The sequence below is a fragment of the Cryptomeria japonica genome, chromosome 6 (genome assembly GCF_030272615.1).
Source record: "Cryptomeria japonica chromosome 6, Sugi_1.0, whole genome shotgun sequence".
NCBI classification, from domain to species: Eukaryota; Viridiplantae; Streptophyta; class Pinopsida; order Cupressales; family Cupressaceae; genus Cryptomeria; species Cryptomeria japonica.
This window is the reverse complement of record NC_081410.1, coordinates 200,828,831-200,850,267: the sequence shown is the minus strand read 5'-3', so window position 1 is coordinate 200,850,267 and position 21,437 is coordinate 200,828,831. Positions and strand designations below refer to the sequence as shown.

The 21,437-nt window shown below is 35.9% G+C and overlaps 1 protein-coding gene across 5 annotated transcripts in view; it reads right to left on the bottom strand.

The window, feature by feature from the left end:
* The window catches only part of LOC131063514 (uncharacterized), a 181,574-nt gene that overhangs the window by 119,376 nt on the left and 40,761 nt on the right, over positions 1-21,437 (bottom strand). For all 5 annotated transcript variants that reach the window (XR_009111085.2, XR_009358179.1, XM_057997365.2 and 2 more), the window contains 3 exons: positions 8,273-8,391; positions 347-393; positions 37-137 (listed from right to left, as the gene is read on the bottom strand). Coding sequence is in view for 3 of the 5 variants with exons in the window: in XM_057997365.2 (XP_057853348.1) it covers positions 37-137; positions 347-393; positions 8,273-8,391 (267 nt within the window). In the remaining 2 variants the exon portion in view is untranslated. The remainder of the gene's footprint in view (positions 1-36; positions 138-346; positions 394-8,272; positions 8,392-21,437) is intronic.

The following is a 21,437-nucleotide window of genomic DNA, read 5'->3' as shown; positions in this document are numbered from 1 at the left end:
AGTTTATTATAAAAAATCAATTAGGCCATAGTGTACCCAGTGGAGCAGTAAAGCAACTGGTGAATCAAGAGGGAGGCACCTCCAGCTGTAGTAATCAGCCCAATTCGTCAGAACTGTAGCTAAGGGACTTTCAGGATCTGCAAATGATACATTTGGTAAATAAGAACATATAAACACTAATTATCTATTTTTTATCTAAAAGCAGTTTATCCCAAAGAAATAAAACAAGAGACAGAGTATGAAAATCTTGCAAGTTTGATAGATAGTCTAGTTTATTTCCCCACCACAAAACAACAGCTGACATAAAGAAAGATAAGTAGACCGTAACATGCATTGAGGAGACTACCTGTGCAAGGGCACATCTCACTCTTCAAATTCCAACTGCCATGTATCCTGGAAAAAACAAACAAAGCATTAATGATTCTTCTTTTATGTTTCTTTTTAGTATATTGCAATTATACATTAAAATTTATTTATCTTGGGATTTATTCACAATTAAAAACTATTTTAAATTGGCATTGGAGTGTAGTAACTTGTTACTAGACTTATTCCAAACTCCAACTAAAGAACAGAAGCATAACTAATATGATAAAAAAGCCAACAGTGTGTACTTATCATGAGTTTGCACTTGTCTGTTATTGTGTCATTGATGTCAAGTAGCCAGTTTTTGTAAGAACCCAACTTGGCTCTCCTCTGTTGACTGTTTCTTTTGAATGCAGTAGATTTGAATTTGTTTTGGTTTTTGAATGTTTATAGATTTTTTTGTGTTTTTTTGGTAATATGAGCAATGATACAATACTGAAATAAACTCCTATGCTTAAAATAATACTGAAACAATAATATTACTGCTGGAATTAATTTACGAGACTATCAAGGGAATGTTGTTCTGTTTTATGGCCAATATGCCTGGGAAACAAATTTATTACAATGTAAGATAAAAAACCTGATTTTTGCTGTCCCAGTAGTTGAAAAATCTGCAAACTGCAAATTTTATTTTTTTTGAAAAAAATTACTGTTCACGCGGTACTGTAGCAGTCCGTACGGCGGCACTGTTCACGTGGTACTGTTCACGCTGCACTATAGCAGTCCGTACGGCGGTACTGTAGCAATCCGTACCATACTTGTTAATCACCAAAATTTCTTCAATAAATCTGCAATAATTTCTCGTGAATTTATTCTTCAATTTTGCGCAATTAGATGCAAATAAGACCTCTGAATGAAGTCTTCCTGAAACCAAATATCACTGAATATTTCATCAGCTCAGATGGTGAACATTGAAGCAACTACGTCCTCCAATAGTGGCTGAAAACCCTAGTCTCCAGAGCAAAACCCTTTCAATTTCACAATGTCGAAATAAAATAGCCATGCTCTTCTTTCCAAACTCAACCCTATATATCCTTTTTTGCAAGTCGTACCCTAATCCTCTTAATTACAATTTTGCTTGTAATTTCATTTAATTTCACTTTGGGTGTCAAAATGATTTTAATCATTAAATGGGCATTTAATTTTAATATTTCAATAGTCTGGCTCAGATAATTTAATTAAAAACATGGCCCGTCTAATGATGAGTTGACCCTCAAGTTAAGTGATTATAATATAAAGTCACTTTATAATTTTATTATTAAATCACTTAATAATAAATGCTAAGTCATTCAAACTTGTCTAACTCCACGAATATTTTGAATTTAGCTATGCCGTCTGAAACTAGAGCTCACTAGTTGACCACCCATATGACCATGATGTCTGCTAAAAATAGCTGGGGTCCATCTCCAACTGCTAAAAATAGCTTGGCCAAGCCAAACTCAAAGCAAAACTCATCATAAACAAACTCTGGCAACCTAGAAGTGTACTCTGCTCTGTCACCGGAAGATCTCCACGCCAAGGTGACCCTCTATCCAATCCTACTAGCCTACGAGGGTCTTTGATAGGCTAATCACAAGCTAGAGTGATGTCTCTAGCTAGAAGGGGACATCACAGTTTTTTTTTAGTATGATCTATGCTACTGGTGTTGTGTGATCTTCTAAGTTCAGTGTGTGGCATGTGGCAGCTGTTTGGTCGTATGTCTTGGTTGTTTGGTTGTTGCCAGGCGGATGGCTGTTTGTTTGTCACTTTTGTCACCTTTATGGTTTTGCCGATTTTTCAGTGTCCTTAGTGGCAGTCAAGGCAGGAGTTCGACAGTTAGTAGGTCTGTCTTCTCTGACGTCAGTTACATTCCTTGTGGCAGACTGAGTGTCAGTTCGTTTTTGGTAGCAGCTGTGGCAGGCATGAGGACTTTTTTTTTATTTTAAAAAGACTCAGAAAATGTGCTAGTGTATTCGTTTTAATTACTTTTCCTGTCATATCTGCAGAGGTGGTTTGTTTGTAACTGTATATTCTTTCCTCCAACTCACCTTTCCAGCTATTCTATGCTCTGCAAAAAAATGATTTGGACTGTGTCTTGTGGATGATTTTTGAAACTGATATCTCTCTGTAAGTGGTGTGTTTGCCTCTGAATTTTCAGTCTGAAGTCGAGTTTGCAGCTGAGTATAGCCGTTGAATTTCTACGTGTGCCAATTGTCATGAAGAGATGCGACTGTTTTTTTCAGGTTGATGCGAGTAGTTTCTAATATGAAGAGAAGTAGCAGAAGTTAAATGGTGATGACTGAATATGGCTATGATTATTTTTTTGATGAGAAGTTTTTATTGTGTGTATCGACTTTGAAGCATGCATAATCTTGACATACGGATGTGCTCTTGAAGTTTCAAGTAGAATGAATCACCTTCAGTTGAAAACGAGTTCTCTGTCTGCAACTTTAAAGATCATCAAGCATCTCAAATGATACTCACTCAAATATCGTGGTGGTCAGTTGAGAAGTATATGAAGTAACAGGTGCCAATGCGAAAAGGTGTTTTTGAACCAGAATAACTCTTATATTATACAGTCTTTTAGTCTGCTGCAAAGTATCTTTGTATGGTACATTTTAAAGCTTAAAGTTTATGCTGGAGATGTTCTGAGGTTAAAGAGTTTTATACATATTAGTATAAAACAATGTTGTTAATCTGTTCTCTTTTAAATCCTATATTTGAGATGGTTTGAGCCTTTCTATAAGAAGTTGTTTTCAGAAGTTGGTGCTTCTTGTGTAATAGAGGTTGGAGCCTCGAATAGACAGAGTTAGAGCTCTATTTTGTAATCGGGTTGATGCCCATTTTTTTTGCAGTTTAGCAAACCGTGGTTTTTTACCTGAAAGGGTTTTCCACGTGATAAAATGTCTTGTCTCTGTCTTACTGAATGTTTAATTTTCAGTTTCATGTCTTCTTGAGATTTTAAAATCTGAAAATACTGATTCATCCCCTCCCCCTTCTGTTGTTTTTCATTGTCAAAGCCCTAGGCTACACAATTGCATTCAAATATAGACAAGAACGATGGTGGTGTCTATATCTCCCGAGAAAACTATCATGATAAAGAATGTGGCTTCTCCAACCAGTTGTCTTTTCTCTTTCCAAGGGGTAAAGATAGAGAAACATTCTCCTTTAGATGTTTTGATGTGTCTTGTCTATCATGATATCCAAGTTATCCTTGTTTCTGAAGAGACTCAAAGTGATCCCTCAATACCTTTTCCCATCACCTAAATAAGGTACTTGGACTTTTACAAACACAATTTTATTTTAAAGCATTTGAGTTTCTAGCATACAACATTATCTAGACATTATATTTATTTTTGTTGCTTTGCAAAAGCAGCAATTAATTAAAAATACAAAACTGGCGGGAGTGGATGATCCCATGCTTATAATAGTTACTAGGGAAGATAAGCTTACTGATCATTGTATATAAGCTAACTAATCATTGTATTTAACAAGATCTTAGCAGGTCCTAAAGCAGGATTTAAGCTGAAAGTCCCTGCATTGAATTGTTAGAAATCTCCTCTCCCGTACTAACATCAATTAGAAGAGTTTGTGAGCTTGTGGATCTCTTTGCCTCATGATTCTTACCAAAGTTCATGAGGGAAAGATCTCATGGGAAATCAAAGGATAACTCGAGTTTTAAGTAGCTAGCTAAAAAGCAAAAAAGTTTTTTTCAAAAAAGAAAGAAGGCAGCAAAAAATGCTTTTTCCTAAAATAGCTCTCAAAAGTTATAAAAGGAGGATTGGGGTTCTCATTTGCATTATTCTGCGTGTGCACACATAATGAAATACTGTTGGAATGACTTAGGAGAGTTCTTCTGAAGATTGTTGAAAACAAAAACCCTTCTTCTGAAGATTGTTGAAAACAAAAACCCTCTACAGGTTCTCTGATTTCGTTGGTGCAAGATCCACTCTAGCTGGTTTTGTTTTCAGTTTGAGTTTCAGTGACCTCGGCCTGAGGTTTGGAGATAAGGGTTTAGTAAGAATGAAGATTTGTCAAGTATTTGATTTGGGTATTCAGTTTTTGATTATTTAAATGCCATTTTGGAGTGTTGTTTGAGTTTCAAGGGGTTTGAAGACTTTTTCCAGTGCTGGTTGTACCATATCAGCTACACAAAAAACCATATTTTGGCACATATTTCAACGAAGAATCATTTTCTGCTTGTGGGTATTGGTTCAAAGGATTTCTACCTGCTGGGTGACCCTTTTCCATATGTCATATGTAATTTTTGATGCATATTTGAATTTATAGTTGAAATTGCCACTCTTGAAAGAAAGCACCTAACCTTGGTACTGGTACATGGGGTGGTGTGATTAGTCTGCCTTCTTTTGTCTGCAAATCATCTTGCCTGGAGGCATCTAAGCTTCCAAAATAATTCTAGAAGTGTTTATTACAGTTCATGGCCTTGGGAAGTGAGAATCTTCATTCTAGTTGAATCGCCCTTCATAGTTTTGGTGCCCAGGTTGCTGCAGCAGAGTTTTTTAAGGAGTTTTCCAAGTTAGGGAAGCATTCTGAATCAGCAAAATCAGTTCTTGTAAATCTATAAGTGATTGGTGATATTATGTTCTTGTAAAGTTAGTGTAGTCTCCATTAGAGAGAAATTTCAAGGACGTGAGGAGTAATTAAGCCACGCAAACCTTGGACTTTGATGGATATTCTACAAATATTATTTTCTGAGCATTAGATATCAGCCAATAGAAAAATAACTCCCGACGCCTTTATAAAAAAATAAAAGCCCCTTGACCCCATCTTGGGGGCGCTGCCCCCAAACCCCCGTTGAATAATTTGAGGGGAAACTGTGCTGATAAATGTGGGGAAAATTTTAACCTTCAAGTCTTATTAGGCTCCATACAACAACATTGATCAATATTTATATTAAACTCAGATTTATGAAATTCTCTATTGAAGTTATTTCTACAAATATGTCCAATAATAGTTGTTCATTTATTATGATTTAGTTACTATTCACTGTGCAAATATATTTATTTAGTTGAATAAGATTGAATGCAAATATGTTGGAAGACACAGCTGATAAGGTGCACCATGTTGTAATACTCCGAGTTCTTATAAAATATCAAGCTGGTTACAAACCAAGTCTGCTCTGCAAATATTATTTTCTGAGCATTAGACATTTTGCAAATTTTTGTTATAATTGTTTGGAATATATTACAAGGACTTGGGGTGAAAACAGTAAGGGTATCTCACAATGGTATCAGAGATTTGACCTTGCCAACTTGTCGGGTTAAGAGTTGCGATTGTCAGACAAAGATGAAGTCCAATCAAAATCACATTGAGGAATTCAATATAGAGTTTATAAAGTGTTTGCAGGTGTTCCACAAATATCAGGAAGATTTTATGAATTAGATTCATCAGATTTCCATAGTCCATGTTGTTGATTTGCATTTATACTTATGTGATCAATGTAAACTTGTGTATGTGCTTCTATTTGATGAGATTATTGTGTCTTTAATGTTTATTTATTAAAGGATGCATGAAACTGGTTTTAAATCCTCAAAAAATTGATTTTTTGGGGTTTTTCAATTTGCCGAGTCTGGGTGCCGAGTGTGAGTCACAAATCAGCTTGCCGAGTTCGAGTCTTGCAACTATGCTACATATGCACCCCACTGAATAAGTGGTATTAGCTGGCTTTGTCACCCGGCATTTTCTTTTCAGATGCTGCAATTCAGTTTCATCATAATCTTGACACCGTATGCTCTCACCTTGCCCACTCCGGAATCTAGGTGATCAAAAAGTGAAAGGAAAGTTGCTTTGCATCTCAATTTCAATTGATAATATTTTCAAAAAATTAGGGTTGTATACTACAAAATGTTAGTGAGCTCAAAACCATCATTACTACTCGATGAGGCACCTTTCTCATGTACATAACTCTCAACATGATTATCCTAGAGAACCACTTCAAAAAGTGAATTATCATAAGATATCTCTATATCTAACTCAAAAAGTGGATTAATTGAAAAGGATTGCAAATTAATTTTATTCACTTGTTCCAACCAATCTTCTTGTTGATCCAACTTTGTACGAGAAAATCTTTCAGTTCTCTAGAAGATGCACTAATACAAATCTTATCGAGGCCAATCAAACTCATCCGTTACCTACCTGCCCACAATAAACTGACTATCCATATGATGACATATCATCCATTACCTACCATGGTTTTTAATTTTTATGTGAAATAATAATATTGTCCTCTATCTTCATAGAGCCTATCTCTCGTACAAGAAGGTTCTCCTGATAATAGGAAAGGGTGATGGCAGGCAGGACATTTGGCATGTGTAGCAATAAGTAGAACTAATGGCATTCTTTCCCATTGTATTTGTATTGAATGTGGTGGTCCGGTTGTGGCTTTGGCTGTTTTGACTAAATATTAGTATGAGTTTAGTGTTTGTTTTCTGTTTGATACCTTGTCAATCAGAAAATTGTTATGTGGCTTCAGCCTGGACACTGGTGTCTGCCCCAATTTTGTTGGTTCCTGGACCTAAACCACTTTTATTAGTAAAACAACAGAGCCTGTCTCTTCAGTTTGCACCACACACACTGTGCCCACTAGTTGAATCTTTAAGAAAATAAGGAAAAAAAGACTCAAAGAAAATAACACAATTACCATCTCCTATTAGCTTATACTATACATCTTCTCATCCAGCAATACACTAGATATTATCAGGAAATTAAAACTAACCACCAAAGTCGCAAATTCTTAAAGGGCATAGAGGCAGACAAAGAAGAGAACTGATGATAAGCAATAAATAGAACACAGAGATGAACAAAGAAATGAACACAAGCAACAAGATCAATGGCAAGTATAGAATTGTATCAGAATTCGAACTAGATATTTAGAAACTTCTCCAAGGAAACTGCCAAACTGAATAAGATGTCTAAAATAACAATAATCAATGGCTCTGAGGTATGGTTTTTCCAGAAAGCTTCAATAGCAGGAAATACCCAACAACCTCAACACATCACTATAACCTAAAAAAAATCATCAAAATGCCCCTAGTTACAATAATAATCAACAAAAAACACATGACATAGTAAAATTGAGAAAAAACTCACCGAGGTTGCAAAGCCTCAAGGCAAAGAAACAATCAAAGTAGAGCACCTGTGAGAAGCACTTGATTGCACACAAATACATGCAAAGGAATAAACACATACAAGATGAATGGAAAATATATGATAATATTAAAATTGCACCTAGATATTTACACAATATGCTGATTCTCCCAGACTGAATATGATATTTGATACAAGGAACACACGTATATACAATCAGTGGGACAGGAGTAACAATTTCGTTAGCTGGAGAAAAATCAATGTCAAAACTTAAATAGATTTTATACAGTTAATAATCTCTTTTTCCTTATGTGTTCTTCAATTTAGACTTTTCTTAAATCTGTTTGTCGTCAGCTGTTAAAAGCAATGGTTGTCATCAAATGCTTTGTTTTTTTTTCCAAATGGAAGTCTTTGGTAACTATATCACTGTTGCTCAAGTCTCTTTTTATTCTTGTGGACAATGGGATTTCTGGAAAAATCTTACATATTAATATAATTTACCCTTTTTAATTAAAAAATGTAACAAACACCACAAAACCCTAACACCTGACTACCACCTAATATAATACATTAAATGTTTCTAGCATATTGAAATAGCTAGATTACCTTCAAATAACAACAAAACTTTCAAAGCAAATCACAATCTTAGTCACTGAGAAAAATATGATACATGAGCAACCTTGACACAAACAAGGAATTCAGTTCATGACAAGGAATACTTGTGTTCCTTATACACCGGAGAAATTACAAAACTAGGTGAATATATACATGTGTCGTCACAGCAAAAGAGAGGGAGAAGGGGCAGGAGAGGAAGAAGACATACCATGAAGCATCCAAATACAATATTGGCTCTCCACATCCACATTCGGATTTCCACAAACCAATCTGGTGAAGTTCTCGTCTTTCTAAGAAAGAGCAATATGATACCTCTCCCATTTCCACCTATAAGGAAAATTTTAAGGAGTACAATTTTGGATCATGTATGATTTGGCTTCAATATAAACAAGAAACGACAACTCATATCTATTTTGGGAACAAATATGCACTCACAATCGTATCACAAATAGGGCATCAAACATCAGAAAAATATAAAACAGCTAACCAATTCTGACTATACAATGAAATCACTTTCAGAGGAATTAAGAGGAGAAAAGAATTGTAGCTTTTTGTAAGAAAATTGAGCAAGAAAAAAAAGCTGCAAAAATTAAACACAAGATCATACATACTTATTTTTCAATCAAATACATCACCCCTCTACAAGGTTCTCATATCCTATTTTATAGGTAACTCCCAAACAACTTTCCTATAAATATTGAGCTTTTTTTAACAGCTCAATATGTACCACTATTCTAAAACCTATTTAACAAACTATAACAAATTATTATTTTATGCATCCTATGATGCAATATTTCTAACCACCCCCCATATTGCATCATTCTCCAGATGGAGATAAGTGGATGAATAACACTTGATGACCACATTCATGTTGATGTAATTAAGTGTTGTACCTAATAAAGTCTTCACCTAGGTCCTAATTACAAATGTTACTGAAGTTTACTTAGTGACCACTTTAGGAACATTTCCACTATAAGTGGAATTCCCACCTTTAGTGGAATTATCACATTGTCACTTATCCACCTTATGTGGATGATAGGCTATCAATTGCATAGGATTATGACACTTGTCTAATCCTTCATTTCACCTTGTCGTTATATGCAAGGTCTATTATGTACATTCATATGTCTATTATCAATATTCATCAATCTTGTATTGTTGAAGCAATCTTTCTTGCCATTCTCCTTTGTGGAAGTTGTTTTGGTCTTCAGAGATCCTAGGGGGTTGTAGAGTCACCAAATAGTCTAACATGGTATCATAGCGCTAGATTTGAAAACTCCTCTTGAGAAGCGTGTTTTGGCATTGAGAAGTTGTTGGGTGCAGTTTGAGGTGAAACGGGCATCACCATTGTGTTAAGGAGGCTGATCCAGTGAATTTTGACTATAAATTCGCCTATTTTCAGAAAAAGTTGTTTCTAAGGCAAAAAAATTTGCCCGAGAGGCTGTACAACCCCCTGAGCACAATCAATTTGGATTTCTTATTTTGCAAAAAAAGAAAAACTATCATTTCTCTGCATATTTTTTTCAGGGCAAAATATTTTGATATGAGATATCTATATATGGTTGAAATATATAAAAACAAATTCACAGTGAAATTGTTCTTTTTGGATCATATCATATTGCTTGGTGCATGTACTTTTTTGATCTGGTCTACAAGTTGATCAGACATTTGTCAACCCACTAGATCTCCAATTCCCCTACATGTGTGGTCGATGTCTCTACTTTTTAGTCTATGTTCTATATTCATTGGTGGGCCTTTGATTCTGACAAGCTTTAAGATTGCCGAGTGGCGCTATATCTATTTTGGTGACTAGATCTGTTGTTTGCAGCCTTGGCTTGTACCTTGCGTGTTTCTTGTTTTTGGCCATGGCACCAAATTGTTGCAGGTCTGTGATTGTCTTTTTGTCAGCCCCTTGGTCACAACCACAATAGTGCATTAGCTGGGTCTATATTTTCATTGACATCCACACATTGGCCTGATTTCATTTTCGCAGAACAACTTGCATCTTCATTTTGTGAAGGTTGGCTTACAAGCCTCTCATATATTTGGAGTAAGGCAAGATCTCTCTACAATTTTTCTTTTGGGTTGAGGTTCATGATTTGGCCCGCGGCTTGAACTACCCACGGTCTATGCCATACATTAGATCAGCACTTTTGTCATCTGCAAGGCTATTTATATTGGTGGTAGGCCGATTTCCAGTATATGGTCTGATTCCTTTTATCTTTGTTAGTCTAACCTTTGTTGTAGGCAATTATACTTTTTGAGATCTGTGGCAAGCAGTTTATGGTTCAAACTTTTATTTCCTGCATACTTTGTCCTTTGTGGACTGATTGGATTGGATACCCTCTTGATCATTGTGGACTGCAGCAATTTGTTACAGGCTTTTTTATTTTGCCTTGATCGCAAGTGAGATCATTGCATTGGCTGGGATATCATTGTCCATAGTTCGAGGACTGTGAAAACTCTCCAAAATTCTCCAAACTCCCAAGCCCTATCTCTACCTGAGTCCACTTGCCACTGACTCTCGCGGTGAGTCTGAAAGAGCTCTAGGGAGTACTCATTGAAGTCTCACCCCAGGACTCTCCGAGCCCCAAACTCGGACTCCTGAGCTTTGGGCATGGACTCTCAGGTCCACTTGGGTGCAGCTAGGGAGGTAAAAAAACATTAAAGAGTAAATTTATCTTCTTTTATTTAGTCCAATCTTGTACAAAACAGGTTTGAACAACAAAATACGAAAGGAAGAAGAGGAGAAGAGGAGCATTGAGATCCACATAGACAATGTTGAAGAAACATTCTATCATCATTTTGATATTGTAGCACCTTTTAGTTTGAGGCCTGACAAATTGAGTTACATTAGGAGGGGAAAGAGGACGATGTAGATTGTATTTGGTTGCTTTTATCATTTTGACATATCATTGTAGTAAACATTTATAAACTTATGATGTTGTTATACATTTAAAAGTTTGAAACTAGGAGAATGAAAGATGAAATTTCAAATATCGTTTAATGTCCCCATTTGGGATTTACCATAATTCAGTCCTGAAACAACAAATCTAACTTAAAGTGAGAGTTATAATATACTATTAAATATAATTTTATCAAACTGAATATATTTCATTATAATATTTCAACTTAAAATTCCTAGACTAGTTCATAGGATAGAACTTATCTTGATAACTTTCTCAGGTTCATATACTTGAGATGTGTGCTTCTATATTGCAGACTTCTACTCTACTAGAGATATCCAAATCTGGAAATAAATAACTAATTAAAGTCTTCAAAAAATGGCTTTTTCTTATCTCCTCTACTTCTCCTTTTATATATTCATATTTATTGAAGAGTCACATCCTTATGCAAATAAACATCTCTCTTTAAAGGAGATGTCCTTTTGCAAACTAGTTGCTTAGCTTCAATTTACTATCAATTGCTGCTATTTGTTAAACATGCTGCTACTTATGAATTCGCTGTTCTTTAAGACTTGTCGACTCATCATTCTAATCATGATTTATACGGATTACTCCTTAGCTACGTAACTGTCCTGTCTCTTTATTATTGATTTTAATAATCCGTTTGACTTTGTATTGATCTTCAATAGTTCACATCAGATAGTGATCGCAGTGATGACATAAGAGAACCCAATAATATTACCATAGCCCAATTTTAAAAGAGTTTGAAGTTTTGCCCAATTCCTCTGCTATGTTTAAGAAACTGTAAATGCATTTTATATCTTATCCGTGGAATTATAAGACACTGGGTGAAGGACGCATCCCATTCTGTAATACTTTTTAATCGTCGTCTTTAATAGGATTCATTAATCACTCCTCTATAACTTATTAATCGCTGCATTTAACAAGGGCGATTATCACATTCATTTACCTTACCTTGGGTGCTTCTTTAGCATGTAATTGCTGGTCTTTGTATTAAGTCTTAATTTGCTATACTTCATTAAATATTTGCTGCTCTTAACTGATTCACTGCCCTTATAATCCTGATTGCTTCACATCACAGTTGTCTTTTATCATACATTTTTAGTAGTTGCAGCTTTACTCCGGTTGCTGCTCTCCTTATTCAATTACTGTCTTTAATAAATCGTCTAGCATCATTCAAATCACAATACTTCATTGAGTCTTCACTATCGTTTCCTTATCATAATATCCTTCATAATCGATTGCTTGCATAGACTCCATCATTGTATTAACATCTAATCGCTTCTTTATTGCTGTCTATCACAATCTATGTAGTCTGATCCCTGTTTGTGAATGCTTGTATCTGATTTATCCTTCAAAGACAAAATCCCCTGATGCCTTTAGAATGGGATCGATTCTCATTATGTGTCTCATTGTTATAGGATAGTTGCATCCATTGGTGGGAATAGACATGTCCCTTCCTTAATCTCACCTCTTTATGACTTATACAAATCGGTTTAAAATGATTAATCACTGCCTTAGCAAAGTCATTATAATCGCTATTGTTTACTTGACATTAATTAATTAATCTTCCTTAATCTCCTTTATCGATGCCTTTGGTAATAATCATTTGAGCGATACATATGGTGATAATCTTGACATGCTTGCCAACTGGTATTTCATCTAATGTTTCCATCCACTGTATGCCCAGGACAACATTAGTGTCAGCCAAATCAATCACATAAAAATCATCAGTATTAGTGTAATTGCCAAGAGTAATATTCAATTTAGGAACCTTATGAGTACTAGATAAATTAGTTCCACCTGCTACTCTAACATCAAATCTCTCATGTTTTTCAGTCTGCAAACCACGTTTTTCTACAAGTGTTGAATCTATAAAATTATGAGTAGAACCACTATCAAGCATAACAATTACATGCTGTCCATTCAAAACTCCTCTAACTCTGAAAATATTATAATGTGGAGTTCCTGTCATGGATGCTATTACTCCTCCTTGTTTAGTACCTGTTTCTAACTCTGTGTTCTGTGATGCTCGTTCTATATTAGGATCAACATTCTCTTCATCCTCACTGTCAAACATAACCTCAATATAATAAATTTTTCCCTTCCCTAAACATCTATGTCCAGGCTGCCATGCTTCCCTACAATTGAAACACAGTTTTTTCCTTCGGAGCTCTTCCCTCTCCTCCTTATCTAACCTGTTTTTAGGGAAAATATCTTTGTTGAAAGGTTTTTTGTCCTTTTCTGGTTTAGGAGGTGGTCCTTTATTAAAAAAAATTCCTTTTGAAGATGGTTCTAATTCTGTAATGTCCCTACTAGTTAGAGATCATTGTCCCGCAAAACCGATTGTTAGAACACAAAAAATATATACATATTTAATCTCATTTGCAATTAAAGTTCAATTACTTAATTACACTAATCTCAATTCTTAAAAAGGATACGTGTGCAGCACTGGGACATGTCCTTAGGCGGCTGTGAAGCTCACCTTCTTGGAACCCATCTTGGTTCCAAGTCCTCTAGGAAATCGAAGGTTAATTCAATTCCTGTCTTGGATGTAATTTCTTACACCCAAGCCATCCAGGAAATCGAAGGTTAATTCGATTCCTGTCTTGGATGTAATTTCTTACACCCAAGCCATCCAGGAAATCGAAGGTTAATTCGATTCCTGTCTTGGATGTAACTTCTTACACCCAAGCCATCCAAGAAATCGAAGGTTAATTCGATTCCTGTCTTACACCCAAGCCATCCAAGGAAGACCATATGTCAATTCCTTGCCTTGGATGATGCATCCCATCATCCAAGTCCTTAGAGGGGACGGGCCAGATCCGTCTCTTCTTGGATGAACTTAGTCAACCAAACCATATATATGCATATAGATATTCAGTATATATACTGCCCTAGGGATTATCATAATCCCTCCTTTAGACTAAGGGAGTTTCTCCCTCTATAGCCTCCATCATGTAATAATATTTATAATACATTTTTGCATTTTATTACTATTTTCCATTCCACAATCCACATTTACATATTCCTGATTTACATGTATTTTCTAACATATATTCATAAAAATGTTCATTATCCAATATTCACATTTATTTCTTAACATATATTCCTACTATTCATTGATATGTATTAATTACTTATGTTCATACATATTCATTAACATCTAAGAACCTTACATTAACATATGTATTCAGATGTTCATTATTTATATTCATTAATCTATATATATTAAACTATTCATTATATTCATTAATATATATATATATTAAAATATTATTACTTATATCTATTTACACCTACATTCTGTACATCTCTTACCCTACTAAACAATTAATCTTGTTCTGATTCATTTATAAATCATTTACGTATTTATTAATTACTAGTTATATGAATTATTACTAATCTCTAAAAGTACTGTATTAATAGTAATTATGATATTAATATTTATTATTATCAATATCCATATTTACAATAATTATATTATTCCTTATTCTGATATATATATATATAACTTATTATATAAATTATTAACGTCCCACTACCTAAAAACATTAGTTGTTATAATTCTGGTTGTAAGAGCTTAACACCGCCACTGCCTAATTACATTAGTTATTATAATTTAGCTGTAAGAGCAGACAGATCTAACATGTGTCAGATCTGATCTGCCACAATAAAGAAATTCTACCTAAATCTTATTATTAAATTCTGCATAATATCATTTCAAACTTCATATATCAGCCTACGTATTAAGCACCTCCTTTTGTTTTTCTCTTTCTATATTTCTTTTTCCTCCTTATATCTTTGCAATTAGATTGGATGCCTCCAAGAGACATGTCTGATGTCTCTTCCTAAACTCATCTTGTATTGCTCCAAAATTAATCGATTGTAATTGCTTAATCAGTCATCAATATCCTTATTGATATTAACATGATCGCTTGTGTTATTCATTGGAAACTATACCATAGCGGTGTCTTAAGAGGAAACTATTCCGTGAACTTTCTTAGAGAAGAATCGGCTCCTTAATCTTTGACGTCATTCATGCCATCCGTATTAACCTTCCACGATGCCCATAAATAATAAATGGTATGCTTGCATTGTATCTGAAATGTATAAACTATTGATTGTTTATACTTCAAGTCTTAATCGAGTCTTAGACCAATGATTGGGCTAGTGAACCTAGATGATTCTGCCTTTGACGATCAAGGTAAACTTATGTGGTAGAATCATTACGACACTTGAATGGTGTGATAGTATTTCATTAAAACATTTTATGAATATCATCGATTAACAAATATTAATTAATTAATAATAATTGTTAGATTTATTTTATTATATCATTTGTATATAATGAATAAATTAAAATATTAAATTAATAAACAATTAACAATATTTTAATTGCTATATTTAGGTCACATTTCTTGGTTAGGAAAAATATGATGATTAAGGATGGGGCATGGCATAGAAAGAATACACCTCCATTTGTGCTCTTTGTAATGTGCACCTTCATAAGTAATATTTAATTAATGAATTTTAATTAATCATTCATTAGTAATTATTATATTAAATAATAATAATAATTTCTTCATTTAGGGTCTCTCTCTTTCTCTGCTTATATATATAACGATCCAGGAGGGGACATGACAAATTCTCTTGCTCTTTTGACATTGTTTGTAAGGTAAGGGGGTTTAAGGACTTAACCCAACCTTTGAGGGAATTAGACAATCCATCTATAAATATCACAATCTTGTGTCTTTCTGAAATTTCAGTAACTAAGACAGCCAATTTTTCAAATTCAGAAATATATTGTTCAACAGTTCCAGTTTGCTTAAGCTGAGTCAAATCCTTAAGATGTAATTCAGGATCTTTGGAATCAAACCTATCAATAAGTTTCTCAGTGAATTCTACATAAGTAACTGTCAAATTATGTCCCAAAGTTATTTGCCCATGATGCCACCATTCATGTGCCACACTGTCAAGATGTAATGCAGCATATTTAATTGCCTCCTCTTCCAACATAGGGTTTAATTGGAAGTATGTGTCTAATTTTTGCACCCATGCCCGAGCAGTTGTTTTACCTGTACCATCAAAATAAGGAATGGACATTTTTCCAATTTTCCTTTGCAATTCACTGTTGTTCCCTTGTTGTCCTTTTGGCCTATGTTTCATTCTGACATCTAAATATTCTCTAAATGTCATTGTTGATCTGAATTCTTCTCTGGAACCTAACCAATCCTGATGTATTTCCTCCTGTATTACTTTTATTGTGGGTTCATTTTCAGGCGGCTGGTTTCTAGCAGTAAATGTAGGCATAAATGGTCTTGTTCCTGTTCTTTCTGGCTGATTATTGACTGACTATTCATCTCTACCCCCATTGTTTCCCCCATTATTTTGATGTTGATTAATTCTGTCTTCCATTATTTTGGTGCTGATTTATATTATTGGCCATACACTGGGTCATCAAGTTGGTTATTCTGTTAACGTTATCTTGCATATCTTGTTGACTTCTGATTAGTGCAGCCAATAGATCCCTATTGTTATCTGGGTCTCCCATGTTGGTTTCAAAAATAAGTTCTTCGTCAGTTTCTGTGTGGCTATCCTCAATTTCAAACGGAATAGATGAACTACTCTGCGCTAAAGGAGAGTTAGGAAATTTGTTTTGACGGGCCCTAGTACTTCGGAAATTATAATTTCCCTGGTGCATACTCAACTGTGAATTAAGGTTTCATGAAGTTTCAATACCCTATAGGCTGGCAGGATTCAAAGCTCTGATACCACTGTAAAATTCCCTACTAGAGACTGTTTGCAAAAGTCCAGTTTATACAGAGATATAGTTTTTACTTAACTGTTTGATAGGTGAAAGGCGTATGACTTTAATTAAACAATGTAACCCGTATAGCCCAAACTTCATTTCATTTTTATTGATATTCATAACAAGTATTGAACAGTCATTTACAGTGAGTTATATTGCAAAATAATGCACCTATAGATTATCCGTAGCTCTCAATGTCCCTTTACGTGGTTGACTGTCTTCAGAGAGTTTCGGAACTTCCCCATGATGCGTGTTAGCAGCAGCTTCAGCATCGAGTATTTACCGAGTGAAGTTTACGGCATGTTGCATTTCTATCATAGCTTCCACTCACCATGCAGAAACAAATTAATCACGCACTCGATATCGGGTCTCTCCGTTCACGATGGAATGAATGGATGCGCAGATTTCTACCATCGACGTCGTTGAATGGAGTTCACGTGCCGAGTGCTACACCCACTGTCAGTTTCCTAGAGTCCACAGCATGGTTTCTGAAATACACGGCAATGCACCGAGTTGCCTGGAATCCACAGTCATGAACAGAATTTGCGAGCCTTCTTCTGAAATACACGACAATGTACAGAGTTGCCTGGAGTCCACGTTACTGCCCAGAGTCGCGAGCCTTCCCACCAAGGATGGTTTTTGAAATACTCGGCAATGCACAGAGTTGCCTGGAGTCCACGGTAATACACAGGTTTCTTTTCAGGCTATGTTACGTCCCAGTTCCAATAGGCCAGTTGCAGGCTGGCGAAAGGAATTAACAAAAGTGTTTGATTTCACACGGATAATCAAACGTTGCTTCCCAACTTGGTTTTCGTTTCATAAATCTTCGTTATCCCTCATCGTTGCTGCCCATTCTTTATTAACACCAATTTGGTAGTTAAAAATCCCGTAATAGTTAAACAATAACACATGTAATTAAGAACATGCCTTTTAACCATTACACATGTAATATTAATCATTTATATGAATGAATGGGGAAGGTTCATATAAAATAATTAATATTACATATGTCAAACGTTTATTTAGGGGACATGACACCATGGTATGGTGACCTTGGGACATGCGCAAATTGTCACTTATGCAGAGTTCACAAAGAAATTAATTGAGAGATTTGATACCAAGGACCTCGAGTTGCATTTTAAGGAGCTGGCACAACTTAGACAATGGGGATCAATTGATACATACATTGCTGAATTTCAAAGGTTAGCCGTGTTGGTAACTGATATTTCAGAGAGCAGGCTGGTTGTCTTGTTTGTGGATGGTCTTTTAGATCCATTGCGAGGTTGGGTCAACGGTCATGATCCTTTGACTTTACAAGAAGCAATTAAAAAAACTAGACACTTGGCACCTTCATCCTATAAAAGTAAATTTCAGCCTAAGGACTCCCATTATAGGAAAGACAAAGATAAGAAACCACTACAAAAAGACACGGAACAACCATGTGAGGGTACTAAGAAACTGGATAATGATCAGCTGAATGAGCTTAGGAGGAAAAAAATGTGTTTTCATTGCAGGGAGCAATGGAACCCTTCCCATAGGTGTCTTCTTAAGACCAAGGTCAAGCAGATTGAGTATTTTTCAGCAGAGGATACAGCTTCTGAGAGTTCAGAAAATTCATCAGCTTCTAGAAACAGTGATGGTGGATCAGCGGCAGGAGGGGATTCCAGTGATGATAGGATGTTAGCACGTTTGACAGGTACCCAAAAGGTAATCACCTTTAAGGTTCATGGAGTGATACAAGGGCAGCGTGTGATATCATCAATTGACACTGGAGCGACACATTTTTTTGATGCTCAGTTGGTGGAGAAACGAGGTCTACATACAAAGGAGCATGATGGGTTTAGAGTCATGGTGGCTAGTGGACACAAAATCCTTTACACGCAGAAAATTACTAACTTGCATATGTGGATAGGTGATTATGAGCTAGTGGATGATTTTTATGTGGTTGATACGGGGGACTATGATGTGATATTAGGCATGACTTGGATGGCTTCATTGGTGGAGTTTACATTTAATTTGGAGAAGGTAGAGATGAAGTTTGAGCATCAGGGTAGAAAGGTGGTACATCGAGGCTTATCATATGGTGTCACTTAGAAGGATGGAGCATTTGATGCATCATGATCAGGTTCAGTGGGCTGCTGAGATTTTGGTGATGCCAAAGGTTACTGGACAACAGAAGCAAGAGAATCCTTCACAAGTTGTAATATCCCACTAATTTTTTTTTTTGATTTTCAGGCCAATAACAATTCATCCACAACAAATAACCCGTTAAGGTTAGAGGAATAAGCAAAACAACTGAAAGAGAACCCTTCCACCTTTTGTTCACCGAGAGCCCAGACTGGGAGGGTGAGAGCATACGGTGTTCCGGGGATCGTCAGCATCAATAAACAAACTGAAAATTACAATGCATGGGCGGCAAGCCAGCCCCTTCTGCTTATCCAGCAGGATAGAAACTGAACATCTTGGCGGTAAACCGACCAAGGGAAAATTACAAGAAATTGAAGTTCAATCACTCTACCGCGTATTTCAGCGGGAGGACATTACATTAACAATCACTCTACCGCATATTTCAGCAGGAGGACCAAAACATTGAACTTTATCACTCGACCACTTATTCAGCGGGAGGACATTACATTAAAACATCACTCTACCGCATATTTCAGCGGGAGGACTATTTATCAAAGAAAACTGAATTACAAAACTGAGAAGGCGGCAAGCCAGCCTCTTCCACTTATGCAATGGGAATTACAAATGAAAGCAGATAGAATGGGATGCTCAATACTACTGAGACAATCCTTACAATATGGAGATGAGATGAGAAGATTAACTGCAGATTTCTACACAATACTGTAATTTTCTGTTACACTGCTCTGCAGGCTGAAAGTACAGTTCCAGCAGCCCATGAAAACATGAAAATACTCATAACTCACTCAATTTTTACCCGAATTGATTCAAATCAAGCCCAATCCCACCATACATCCAATACAATGACAACCAATCATAGCCACACCCCAAACAACCCTCTTTTTATTTTGCACGCATCCCAATGCAACCCAAAAAAACCCACGCCTAGACTAGAAATTTCGATTTTGCATAATTAAATCAATACTCAAACAAATGTGCTAAAAACTTACAAACTTGTTTGCCAGTGCTGGGAAGGAAGATAGGAATAATACCCATAACTATCAGACGCTCCAGCAGAGAGATGTGAGCAAAAATGTGTTTCAGCCACAGGCAAAACCAGCAAGTCCAGAATCGTTGCAACACCAAGATGTCTATGGCAAAGCTCTGAAAATGATAGGAAGAATACAAGGCACAGCTAGGTACTGTATTTCAAGTACGAAACCGGGTAGCACTAGGGAGACGCACTCCGAAGCCTCAAGTTCTGTCGCCAATCCGGCAGCATAACATCACTGATTTTCAAGATACCAAAATGAGAGCCCAAGTCACTTATTTATAACTTTTTGCCAACCAAATTCAAATTCAAATGCACTCCAAATACGCCCAAACCAAATGCAATTCCATTTCACCCACATTTAGCATTGCATTTCATTTCATTTCCTTGCACAAGTTCGCCCTTTTTAATAAATATAAGTGTCATAAAATAAAGTGTAAAGTGGGCGCCCAACTATGACTTCCAAATAAAAAATATTACTAAGGCAATATACTTAGAAAATCGCCCATTTGCCTTGAGTTATAATTTACTTATTAACACCATGACGACCCCCTTGAAGTCATATGCAATTTTCGCCCAAATAGACTTAGGATAAAATTAATATTTTCTCCCTTCCTAAGTCGTCCATCCATAAAATAATCAATTATTAATACCTCATGCCTAAGGTATAATATATATTAAAATGCCTTCTCCTCAAATATTGATTATTGCCAAATTGAGCTGGAGACTGAAGTGCTGGAAATCACCAAAACTGAACTGAGTTGGGGCTCTGAACTGAACTGCCAAAAATAGTCATCTGAGCTGAGCTGTAGAATCCCTGCCAAGAATAGCACCAAAAAATGCTGGAAGACCAACTGCTCAAACTGACCTGCCAAAAATAGCCATCTGAACAGGCCAGCTGACATCCTGCTAAAAATAGAACTGCTAAAAATAGTACTTACTAAAAATAGCATCCTGCTAAAAATAGTAAGTGTTTCCAAAGTGATTTTAACCACATTCTGAGCAGCCGTCGCACTTACTAAAAATAGTAAGTCAGGAAAAAGTCACTCGATACAGATGCATGTCGAACCATCTTGAAGCTCTCTGAAAACCCAGAAGGAATCCAGAATCCAAACTGTCAAACTCCCACATATATGCCCTGAAAACACAAAAGAATCCTCCTATTTAATAGGAAACCCTAATTCTCCTTTCCAAATAGCCTACGAGTCTCCGGAATAGGCCAATGGACCACTGAATGCACATCACTGAGAAGGGGACATTACACAAGTGCAATCATTGTTGACCAAGTATTTGGTGATATTCCACCAGGTAGACCTCCGACAGGGGATTCGAGCATGTGATAGAAATAGAGGGGGCTATACCTATTATTACCACACCCTATAGGCATCTGAAGAGGTATAAGGATGAGATTGAGAAGGCTATCAGAGAGATTCTTGAGATGGGGCACATTAGACCTAGT